This window comes from Pecten maximus, chromosome 4 (genome assembly GCF_902652985.1).
Source record: "Pecten maximus chromosome 4, xPecMax1.1, whole genome shotgun sequence".
Lineage (NCBI taxonomy): Eukaryota > Metazoa > Mollusca > Bivalvia > Pectinida > Pectinidae > Pecten > Pecten maximus.
Genome location: NC_047018.1, coordinates 9,738,660 through 9,753,125, shown reverse-complemented (window position 1 = coordinate 9,753,125; position 14,466 = coordinate 9,738,660). Strand labels below are relative to the sequence as shown.

Genomic DNA, 14,466 nt, shown 5'->3' with positions numbered 1-14,466 from the left:
CTACCTTGCCATTTCAAAAAGATACATGTTTGGTTCATAATTGCGTCATAAAAAGTTATGGAATGTCACTACATCCAATATGGTCCATTAAACGACCAGTTGAAGTTTATATAACATCAGGTTGTGTATTAATCGATTCAATGGATTGCTTCATAATTTTGATTTTGAAATTAACATTCTTTTCAATATCTCCAGAGACGTGATCAATGTCCCTGGCTATGTCCCTGGCCTGTTACCTACCTTTCTTGCCGACGTTAATCACTTTACCTGGCGTGTTACCTACCTTTCTTGCCGACGTTAATCCCTTTACCTGGCGTGTTACCTACCTTTCTTGCCGACGTTAATCCCTTTACCTGGCGTGTTACCTACCTTTCTTGCCGACGTTAATCCCTTTACCTGGCGTGTTACCTACCTTTCTTGCCGACGTTAATCCCTTTACATGTGAGTCCAACGACAGGTACCTCAAGACACAATAGTTTGTTGACCGTTTTCTCGGAGGCGGAGATTGAGTTGACGTAGTGGAGTTTTGGCGCCATTCTGCCTCTCCTTCTGTAACGTATAGATCTAGTTGTCTCTTAATGACGTCCACTATCTACTGTGACCCAATCTATTCACCTGTAACATAAAACCACCAGTACCAATAGGAAGTACGACTATTTCCATGACTTGGTATAACTTTTGTTCCAGGTATGAAAGAGACCAGGTACATCAATAATGTACACCACATCATCGTAAATCGATAGTACACTAACACAAATGACCAACCTTGGACGGGATTACCAATTTTCACGGGAAGTTAACGTAATTATCGTGTCCTCCGATGATCAGATGTCACCTGTACAGCCAGGTAGGAAATTAAAAGTCCTTGGAATAAAGCGACAGGCATGTTATATGGAGTATTACAATTACAGTAACAATGGTACCATTGTTATACAATCACAGTACCATTGTACATTACACAAACCATTCGGGTATATGTCATCTTAGTAACATTGGACATTACACAGACCATTCGGGTATATGTCATCTTAGTAACATTGGACATTACACAAACCATTCGGGTATATGTAATTATAGTAACAATGGACATTACACAAACCATTCGGTTATATGTAATTATAGTAACAATGGACATTACACAAACCATTCGGGTATATGTAATTATAGTAACAATGGCCATTACACAAACCATTCGGGTATATGTAATTATAGTAACAATGGCCATTACACAAACCATTCGGGTATATGTAATTATAGTAACAAAGGCCATTACACAAACCATTCGGGTATATGTAATTATAGTAACATTGTACATTACACAAACCATTGTACATTACACAAACCATTCGGGTATATGTAATTATAGTAACAATGGCCATTACACAAACCATTCGGGTATATGTAATTATAGTAACAATGGCCATTACACAAACCATTCGGGTATATGTAATTATAGTAACATTGGACATAACACAAACCATTCAGGCATATGTCATCTTAGTAACATTGGACATTACACAAACCATTCGGATATATGTAATTATAGTAACATTGGACATTACACAAACCATTCGGGTATATGTAATTATAGTAACATTGCACAAACCATTCGGGTATATGTAATTATAGTAACATTGGACATTACACAAACCATTCGGGTATATGTAATTATAGTACCATTGGACATTACACAAACCATTGTACATTACACAAACCATTCGGGTATATGTAATTATAGTAATATTGGACATTACACAAACCATTCGGGTATATGTAATTATAGTAACAATGGACATTACACAAACCATTCGGGTATATGTAATTATAGTAGCAATGGACATTACACAAACCATTCGGGTATATGTAATTATAGTAACATTGCACAAACCATTCGGGTATATGTAATTATAGTAGCAATGGACATTACACAAACCATTCGGGTATATGTAATTATAGTACCATTGTACATTACACAAACCATTGTACATTACACAAACCATTCGGGTATATGTAATTATAGTAATATTGGACATTACACAAACCATTCGGGTATATGTAATTATAGTAACAATGGACATTACACAAACCATTCGGGTATATGTAATTATAGTAGCAATGGACATTACACAAACCATTCGGGTATATGTAATTATAGTAACATTGTACATTACACAAACCATTGTACATTACACAAACCATTCGGGTATATGTAATTATAGTAATATTGGACATTACACAAACCATTCGGGTATATGTAATTATAGTAACATTGGACATTACACAAACCATTCGGGTATATGTCATCTTAGTAACATTGGACATTACACAAACCATTCGGGTATATGTAATTATAGTAACATTGGACATTACACAAACCATTCGGGTATATGTAATTATAGTAACATTGGACATTACACAAACCATTCGGGTATATGTAATTATAGTAACATTGGACATTACACAAACCATTCGGGTATATGTAATTATAGTAACATTGGACATTACACAAACCATTGGACATTACACAAACCATTCGGGTATATGTAATTATAGTAACATGACACAAACCATTTGGGTATATGTAATTATAGTAACAATGGACATTACCCAAACCATTCGGGTATATGTAATTATAGTAACATTGGACATTACACAAACCATTCGGGTATATGTAATTATAGTAATATTGGACATTACACAAGCCATTCGGGTATATGTAATTATAGTAACATTACACAAACCATTCGGGTATATGTAATTATAGTAACATTGGACATTACACAAACCATTCGGGTATATGTCATCTTAGTAACATTGGACATTACACAAACCATTCGGGTATATGTAATTATAGTAATATTGGACATTACACAAACCATTCGGGTATATGTAATTATAGTAACATTGGACATTACACAAACCATTCGGGTATATGTAATTATAGTGACATTAAACAAACCATTCGGGTATATGTAATTATAGTAACATTGGACATTACACAAACCATTCGTGTATATGTAATTATAGTAACATTGTACATTACACAAACCATTGTACATTACACAAACCATTCGGGTATATGTAATTATAGTAACATTGGACATTACACAAACCATTCGGGTATATGTAATTATAGTAACATTGTACATTACACAAACCATTGTACATTACACAAACCATTCGGGTATATGTAATTATAGTAATATTGGACATTACACAAACCAATCGGGTATATGTAATTATAGTAACATTGGACATTACACAAACCATTCGGGTATATGTAATTATAGTAATATTGGACATTACACAAACCATTCGGGTATATGTAATTATAGTAACATTGGACATTACACAAACCATTCGGGTATATGTAATTATAGTAACATTGGACATTACACAAACCATTTGGGTATATGTAATTATAGTAATATTGGACATTACACAAACCATTCGGGTATATGTAATTATAGTAACATTACACAAACCATTTGGGTATATGTAATTATAGTAACAATGGACATTACACAAACCATTCGGGTATATGTAATTATAGTAACATTGGACATTACACAAACCATTCGGGTATATGTAATTATAGTAATATTGGACATTACACAAGCCATTCGGGTATATGTAATTATAGTAACATTACACAAACCATTCGGGTATATGTAATTATAGTAACATTGGACATTACACAAACCATTCGGGTATATGTCATCTTAGTAACATTGGACATTACACAAACCATTCGGGTATATGTAATTATAGTAATATTGGACATTACACAAACCATTCGGGTATATGTAATTATAGTAACATTGGACATTACACAAACCATTCGGGTATATGTAATTATAGTGACATTAAACAAACCATTCGGGTATATGTAATTATAGTAACATTGGACATTACACAAACCATTCGTGCATATGTAATTATAGTAACATTGTACATTACACAAACCATTGTACATTACACAAATCATTCGGGTATATGTAATTATAGTAACATTGGACATTACACAAACCATTCGGGTATATGTAATTATAGTAACATTGTACATTACACAAACCATTGTACATTACACAAACCATTCGGGTATATGTAATTATAGTAATATTGGACATTACACAAACCAATCGGGTATATGTAATTATAGTAACATTGGACATTACACAAACCATTCGGGTATATGTAATTATAGTAATATTGGACATTACACAAACCATTCGGGTATATGTAATTATAGTAACATTGGACATTACACAAACCATTCGGGTATATGTAATTATAGTAACATTGGACATTACACAAACCATTTGGGTATATGTAATTATAGTAATATTGGACATTACACAAACCATTCGGGTATATGTAATTATAGTAACATTACACAAACCATTTGGGTATATGTAATTATAGTAACAATGGACATTACACAAACCATTCGGGTATATGTAATTATAGTAACATTGGACATTACACAAACCATTCGGGTATATGTAATTATAGTAATATTGGACATTACACAAGCCATTCGGGTATATGTAATTATAGTAACATTACACAAACCATTCGGGTATATGTAATTATAGTAACATTGGACATTACACAAACCATTCGGGTATATGTAATTATAGTAACATTGGACATTACACAAACCATTCGGGTATATGTAATTATAGTAATATTGGACATTACACAAACCATTCGGGTATATGTAATTATAGTAACATTGGACATTACACAAACCATTCGGGTATATGTAATTATAGTGACATTAAACAAACCATTCGGGTATATGTAATTATAGTAACATTGGACATTACACAAACCATTCGTGTATATGTAATTATAGTAACATTGGACATTACACAAACCATTCGGGTATATGTAATTATAGTAACATTGGACATTACACAAACCATTCGGGTATATGTAATTATAGTAACATTGGACATTACACAAACCATTCGGGTATATGTAATTATAGTAACATTGGACATTACACAAACCATTCGGGTATATGTAATTATAGTAACATTGGACGTTACACAAACCATTCGGGTATATGTAATTATAGTAACATTGGACATTACACAAACCATTCGGGTATATGTCATTATAGTAACATTACACAGACCATTCGGGTATATGTAATTATAGTAACATTACACAAACCATTCGGGTATATGTAATTATAGTAACAATGGACATTACACAAACCATTCGGGTATATGTAATTATAGTAACATTGGACATTACACAAACCATTCGGGTATATGCAATTATAGTAACATTGGACATTACACAAACCATTCGGGTATATGTAATTATAGTAACAATGGACATTACACAAACCATTCGGGTATATGTAATTATAGTACCATTGGACATTACACAAACCATTCGGGTATATGTAATTATAGTAACAATGGACATTACACAAACCATTCGGGTATATGTAATTATAGTAACATTGGACATTACACAAACCATTCGGGTATATGTAATTATAGTAACATTGGACATTACACAGACCATTCGGGTATATGTAATTATAGTAACATTGGACATTACACAAACCATTCGGGTATATGTCATTATAGTAACATTACACAGACCATTCGGGTATATGTCATTATAGTAACATTACACAAACCATTCGTGTATATGTGATTATAGTAACATTGGACATTACACAAACCATTCGGGTATATGTAATTATAGTAACAATGGACATTACACAAACCATTCGGGTATATGTAATTATAGTAACATTGGACATTACACAGACCATTCGGGTATATGTAATTATAGTAACATTGGACATTACATAAACCATTCGGGTATATGTCATTATAGTAACATTACACAGACCATTCGGGTATATGTAATTATAGTAACATTACACAAACCATTCGGGTATATGTAATTATAGTAACAATGGACATTACACAAACCATTCGGGTATATGTAATTATAGTAACATTGGACATTACACAAACTATTCGGGTATATGTAATTATAGTAACATTGGACATTACACAAACCATTCGGGTATATGTAATTATAGTAACAATGGACATTACACAAACCATTCGGGTATATGTAATTATAGTAACATTGGACATTACACAAACCATTCGGGTATATGTAATTATAGTAACATTGGACATTACACAAACCATTCGGGTATATGTAATTATAGTAACAATGGACATTACACAAACCATTCGGGTATATGTAATTATAGTACCATTGGACATTACACAAACCATTCGGGTATATGTAATTATAGTAACATTGGACATTACACAAACCATTCGGGTATATGTAATTATAGTAACATTGGACATTACACAGACCATTCGGGTATATGTAATTATAGTAACATTGGACATTACACAAACCATTCGGGTATATGTCATTATAGTAACATTACACAGACCATTCGGGTATATGTAATTATAGTAACATTACACAAACCATTCGGGTATATGTAATTATAGTAACAATGGACATTACACAAACCATTCGGGTATATGTAATTATAGTAACATTGGACATTACACAAACCATTCGGGTATATGTAATTATAGTAACAATGGACATTACACAAACCATTCGGGCATATGTAATTATAGTACCATTGGACATTACACAAACCATTCGGGTATATGTAATTATAGTAACAATGGACATTACACAAACCATTCGGGCATATGTAATTATAGTAACAATGGACATTACACAAACCATTCGGGTATATGTAATTATAGTAACATTGGACATTACACAAACCATTCGGGTATATGTAATTATAGTAACATTGGACATTACACAGACCATTCGGGTATATGTAATTATAGTAACATTGGACATTACACAAACCATTCGGGTATATGTCATTATAGTAACATTACACAGACCATTCGGGTATATGTAATTATAGTAACATTACACAAACCATTCGGGTATATGTAATTATAGTAACATTGGACATTACACAAACCATTCGGGTATATGTAATTATAGTAAAATTGGACATTACACAAACCATTCGGGTATATGTAATTATAGTAACAATGGACATTACACAAACCATTCGGGTATATGTAATTATAGTAACATTGGACATTACACAAACCATTCGGGTATATGTAATTATAGTAACATTGGACATTACACAAACCATTCGGGTATATGTAATTATAGTAACAATGGACATTACACAAACCATTCGGGTATATGTAATTATAGTACCATTGGACATTACACAAACCATTCGGGTATATGTAATTATAGTAACATTGGACATTACACAAACCATTCGGGTATATGTAATTATAGTAACATTGGACATTACACAAACCATTCGGGTATATGTAATTATAGTAACATTGGACATTACACAAACCATTCGGGTATATGTAATTATAGTAACAATGGACATTACACAAACCATTCGGGTATATGTAATTATAGTAACATTGGACATTACACAAACCATTCGGGTATATGTAATTATAGTAACATTACACAAACCATTCGGGTATATGTCATTATAGTAACATTACACAGACCATTCGGGTATATGTAATTATAGTAACATTACACAAACCATTCGGGTATATGTAATTATAGTAACATTGGACATTACACAAACCATTCGGGTATATGTAATTATAGTAACATTGGACATTACACAAACCATTCGGGTATATGTAATTATAGTAACATTGGACATTACACAAACCATTGGACATTACACAAACCATTCGGGTATATGTAATTATAGTAACATTACACAAACCATTCGTGTATATGTAATTATAGTAACAATGGACATTACACAAACCATTCGGGTATATGTAATTATAGTAACATTGGACATTACACAAACCATTCGGGTATATGTAATTATAGTAACATTGGACATTACACAAACCATTCGGGTATATGTAATTATAGTAACAATGGACATTACACAAACCATTCGGGTATATGTAATTATAGTACCATTGGACATTACACAAACCATTCGGGTATATGTAATTATAGTAACATTGGACATTACACAAACCATTCGGGTATATGTAATTATAGTAACAATGGACATTACACAAACCATTCGGGTATATGTAATTACAGTACCATTGGACATTACACAAACCATTCGGGTATATGTAATTATAGTAACAATGGACATTACACAAACCATTCGGGTATATGTAATTATAGTAACAATGGACATTACACAAACCATTCGGGTATATGTAATTATAGTAACATTGGACATTACACAAACCATTCGGGTATATGTAATTATAGTAACATTGGACATTACACAGACCATTCGGGTATATGTAATTATAGTAACATTGGACATTACACAAACCATTCGGGTATATGTCATTATAGTAACATTACACAGACCATTCGGGTATATGTCATTATAGTAACATTACACAAACCATTCGTGTATATGTAATTATAGTAACATTGGACATTACACAAACCATTCGGGTATATGTAATTATAGTAACAATGGACATTACACAAACCATTCGGGTATATGTAATTATAGTAACATTGGACATTACACAGACCATTCGGGTATATGTAATTATAGTAACATTGGACATTACACAAACCATTCGGGTATATGTCATTATAGTAACATTACACAAACCATTCGGGTATATGTAATTATAGTAACATTACACAAACCATTCGGGTATATGTAATTATAGTAACAATGGACATTACACAAACCATTCGGGTATATGTAATTATAGTAACATTGGACATTACACAAACCATTCGGGTATATGTAATTATAGTAACATTGGACATTACACAAACCATTCGGGTATATGTAATTAAAGTAACAATGGACATTACACAAACCATTCGGGTATATGTAATTATAGTACCATTGGACATTACACAAACCATTCGGGTATATGTAATTATAGTAACATTGGACATTACACAAACCATTTGGGTATATGTAATTATAGTAATATTGGACATTACACAAACCATTCGGGTATATGTAATTATAGTAACATTACACAAACCATTTGGGTATATGTAATTATAGTAACAATGGACATTACACAAACCATTCGGGTATATGTAATTATAGTAACATTGGACATTACACAAACCATTCGGGTATATGTAATTATAGTAATATTGGACATTACACAAGCCATTCGGGTATATGTAATTATAGTAACATTACACAAACCATTCGGGTATATGTAATTATAGTAACATTGGACATTACACAAACCATTCGGGTATATGTCATCTTAGTAACATTGGACATTACACAAACCATTGGACATTACACAAACCATTCGGGTATATGTAATTATAGTAACATTACACAAACCATTCGTGTATATGTAATTATAGTAACAATGGACATTACACAAACCATTCGGGTATATGTAATTATAGTAACATTGGACATTACACAAACCATTCGGGTATATGTAATTATAGTAACATTGGACATTACACAAACCATTCGGGTATATGTAATTATAGTAACAATGGACATTACACAAACCATTCGGGTATATGTAATTATAGTACCATTGGACATTACACAAACCATTCGGGTATATGTAATTATAGTAACATTGGACATTACACAAACCATTCGGGTATATGTAATTATAGTAACAATGGACATTACACAAACCATTCGGGTATATGTAATTACAGTACCATTGGACATTACACAAACCATTCGGGTATATGTAATTATAGTAACAATGGACATTACACAAACCATTCGGGTATATGTAATTATAGTAACAATGGACATTACACAAACCATTCGGGTATATGTAATTATAGGAACATTGGACATTACACAAACCATTCGGGTATATGTAATTATAGTAACATTGGACATTACACAGACCATTCGGGTATATGTAATTATAGTAACATTGGACATTACACAAACCATTCGGGTATATGTCATTATAGTAACATTACACAGACCATTCGGGTATATGTCATTATAGTAACATTACACAAACCATTCGTGTATATGTAATTATAGTAACATTGGACATTACACAAACCATTCGGGTATATGTAATTATAGTAACAATGGACATTACACAAACCATTCGGGTATATGTAATTATAGTAACATTGGACATTACACAGACCATTCGGGTATATGTAATTATAGTAACATTGGACATTACACAAACCATTCGGGTATATGTCATTATAGTAACATTACACAAACCATTCGGGTATATGTAATTATAGTAACATTACACAAACCATTCGGGTATATGTAATTATAGTAACAATGGACATTACACAAACCATTCGGGTATATGTAATTATAGTAACATTGGACATTACACAAACCATTCGGGTATATGTAATTATAGTAACATTGGACATTACACAAACCATTCGGGTATATGTAATTAAAGTAACAATGGACATTACACAAACCATTCGGGTATATGTAATTATAGTACCATTGGACATTACACAAACCATTCGGGTATATGTAATTATAGTAACATTGGACATTACACAAACCATTCGGGTATATGTAATGATAGTAACAATGGACATTACACAAACCATTCGGGTATATGTAATTATAGTACCATTGGACATTACACAAACCATTCGGGTATATGTAATTATAGTAACAATGGACATTACACAAACCATTCGGGTATATGTAATTATAGTAACAATGGACATTACACAAACCATTCGGGTATATGTAATTATAGTAACATTGGACATTACACAAACCATTCGGGTATATGTAATTATAGTAACATTGGACATTACACAGACTATTCGGGTATATTTAATTATAGTAACATTGGACATTACACAAACCATTCGGGTATATGTCATTATAGTAACATTACACAGACCATTCGGGTATATGTAATTATAGTAACATTACACAAACCATTCGGGTATATGTAATTATAGTAACATTGGACATTACACAAACCATTCGGGTATATGTAATTATAGTAACATTGGACATTACACAAACCATTCGGGTATATGTAATTATAGTAACATTACACAGACCATTCGGGTATATGTAATTATAGTAACAATGGACATTACACAAACCATTCGGGTATATGTAATTATAGTAACATTGGACATTACACAAACCATTCGGGTATATGTAATTATAGTAACATTGGACATTACACAAACCATTCGGGTATATGTAATTATAGTAACAATGGACATTACACAAACCATTCGGGTATATGTAATTATAGTACCATTGGACATTACACAAACCATTCGGGTATATGTAATTATAGTAACATTGGACATTACACAAACCATTCGGGTATATGTAATTATAGTAACATTGGACATTACACAAACCATTCGGGTATATGTAATTATAGTAACATTGGACATTACACAAACCATTCGGGTATATGTAATTATAGTAACAATGGACATTACACAAACCATTCGGGTATATGTAATTATAGTAACATTGGACATTACACAAACTATTCGGGTATATGTAATTATAGTAACATTGGACATTACACAAACCATTCGGGTATATGTAATTATAGTAACAATGGACATTACACAAACCATTCGGGTATATGTAATTATAGTAACATTGGACATTACACAAACCATTCGGGTATATGTCATTATAGTAACATTACACAAACCATTCGGGTATATGTAATTATAGTAACATTACACAAACCATTCGGGTATATGTAATTATAGTAACATTACACAGACCATTCGGGTATATGTAATTATAGTAACAATGGACATTACACAAACCATTCGGGTATATGTAATTATAGTAACATTGGACATTACACAAACCATTCGGGTATATGTAATTATAGTAACATTGGACATTACACAAACCATTCGGGTATATGTAATTATAGTAACATTGGACATTACACAAACCATTCGGGTATATGTAATTATAGTAACATTGGACATTACACAAACCATTCGGGTATATGCAATTATAGTAACATTGGACATTACACAAACCATTGGACATTACACAAACCATTCGGGTATATGTAATTATAGTAACAATACACACAGTAATATTGGACATACATGTATATATGAAGGAAGTAAACATAATATTGTCCTACTCTTTATGACATGCATATTGAAACGAGTGCAATGTACATATGTTGCCGATGATTAATAGGTACTTCATTGTTAGAAGATTTATATAGCTGATTTATATCGTAACGTTTTCCGGGTAGTGTCGTAATTTCAGCATTATTTCATACAGTGATTGGTGCTGTGTGAGGCTATATGTTATAAATATGTATGGTAGAAAGTACGAAGAGCGAATCAATACAGGTATGTTAATAAAACAGTATAGGCTGGATGAAAGGTTTAAATGATTCACAACAGAGTAAACAGTATACTTCCCATTTATCAGAGTTGATCTAGTCTGTAGAAATCAATAGACTATCCATAGGATCCCAGATACAACTAGTATCGATTGATATAGTCTATCTATATGTACAGCCAGAACAGTTTAACTTAGTGAGAACATTTACAGTAAAAAAAATGCTGACAATGACTTTATTTTGAAGGCCTAATGGTGATACAGACCAGGTTTTAATTTATTTTTATATATATTATATATTGTAAATTAAACTCCTATACTACCCCCATGCGCAAACTTTTCATTTCAAAACTCAGAGGATGTACTGAATGTAAAATGTAAATACAATTGATTAATTATTGACTTGTTCATTAATAAAACAGAATTAAGACTCAGTTCCATAATGAAAAGAAATCTAGGCTTGGTTTATCCATTGCTGAGAACGTTACAATGATACTAAGGTATTTTGATTAAGAAGCAGTGTATAAATATGTCATTGATAGTTTCCCGACAGTAGAAATCATTTTCATTGTGACCTCTTCCGTTTGATGTTGTCCTTTGGGGTTTATATTTGTCCTGAACAGTTAACGACATATTTATAATTAATATACAGGAGTTATAAAACACTAGCAACTCTGATACCAAATTATCGGATGAACCATACTAACTGGTGTATAGGTTATTATTTAAAGCTAAACAGCGTACATGGCTTATCAACGAATACACACTACTGCAAACCCAGTCGGACGGGATTATCAAACATAGAATTACTGGCCATTGTCGGCTATATACTAGGTTTTTGTCACTTGTACAATATGTTGGGATCACCTGGCGGTACTCTGGTAATACATGTAGAGCCGATGTTATTGTAGGTAATCAAACAGGTAACGTCAAATTAAAACCTCGGACCATACTTTCCATGTGTATAGCAACTGTTAAGAGACAGAATGGCGTTAAACTTTCAAATGTTGGTTACGTACGAAATATCGACAACTCGTGTGTTTTGTATTACCTGTTTGTACACAATCAATTATTAATGAAAGACATGTATGAACTTACTTAAATGGCAGAACTATCCGAGTAACAACTTACCTTCAGATCGACAGACTATCAACCTTGTTATATCGATGTCCCGATATCTCCGGAGATTGTACTGTTTTCACTGATCAATTAAGTGTCCTACCTGGTTGATAAGAGAACCGCCAATGTATTATACACACAGTTAAGCGAAAAAAAGACAATTTTCGATTTCAATACAAACCATTTAGATTTTGTACGTGACCATATTTAACTTACATTTAAAGTGACATAAAACCTAGCGGTATGAATGTTAAGCTTGATTGATCACAAAAAATGACCGGATCGTCGGCGGCTTTCACCTTTTGATTACTGCCATGTTTACACTTTACTCCAGGTAATAATGTACCGACGTCACAGACAGTCTGGGCTGATCAGCTTAACGCACGACAACTCGGGCAATACACGTTGTTAGTAAATTACAATCAACAGGTGTCACGCCGTCTTAATTCTCTAGTCTGTTCTATATACCACGACCAGTGACTGTAACAATACATTTATTCTGGATAATATTATTTTCAGGAATTTTATCAAGCTAACAAGATAAAATGTGTTTGTGACCGTTCTGTAGGTGTATTATACTAGACATGCCGGTATCACTCAAGCAACCCAACTAATGTCTTAATTATTATATACCGCGACGGGACCCTGTAGTCAGTCATAGGAGACATATAATTGACTATATTTTATTAATACATTTGTATTTCTTTAAATCCTCTTAATTTACACATGTATTGTCATTATCCTTCAAAGCACATGTGTGAAATACCTTAATTGAATAAATTTATATATATATTCGCTTTGTAAAACGCGGTAAATTAACTTCTGTTACAAGTTGATTAATTTTCAATGCTAAATAACTATATTTGGTAAATAAATCACGTCTACGAGTCATATTATCTGTTATAAGATAAACGATATAATCGGTTGGTTTAAAAACAGTTATT

General features: G+C 32.2%; 1 protein-coding gene across 3 annotated transcripts in view; it reads right to left on the bottom strand.

The window, feature by feature from the left end:
* LOC117325173 (egalitarian protein homolog) overlaps positions 1–13,834 on the bottom strand; it is a 28,691-nt gene extending 14,857 nt beyond the window's left edge. The window contains exons 1-3 of one of the 3 annotated variants that reach the window (XM_033881165.1): positions 13,739–13,834; positions 13,535–13,625; positions 413–549 (exon numbers count right to left, since the gene is read on the bottom strand). In XM_033881165.1, the coding sequence (XP_033737056.1) occupies positions 413–536 (124 nt within the window). In that variant the 5' untranslated portion in view covers positions 537–549; positions 13,535–13,625; positions 13,739–13,834. The other 2 variants (XM_033881164.1, XM_033881163.1) reach the window with 2 other exon arrangements.
* Between the last annotated feature and the right edge of the window lie 632 nt (positions 13,835–14,466).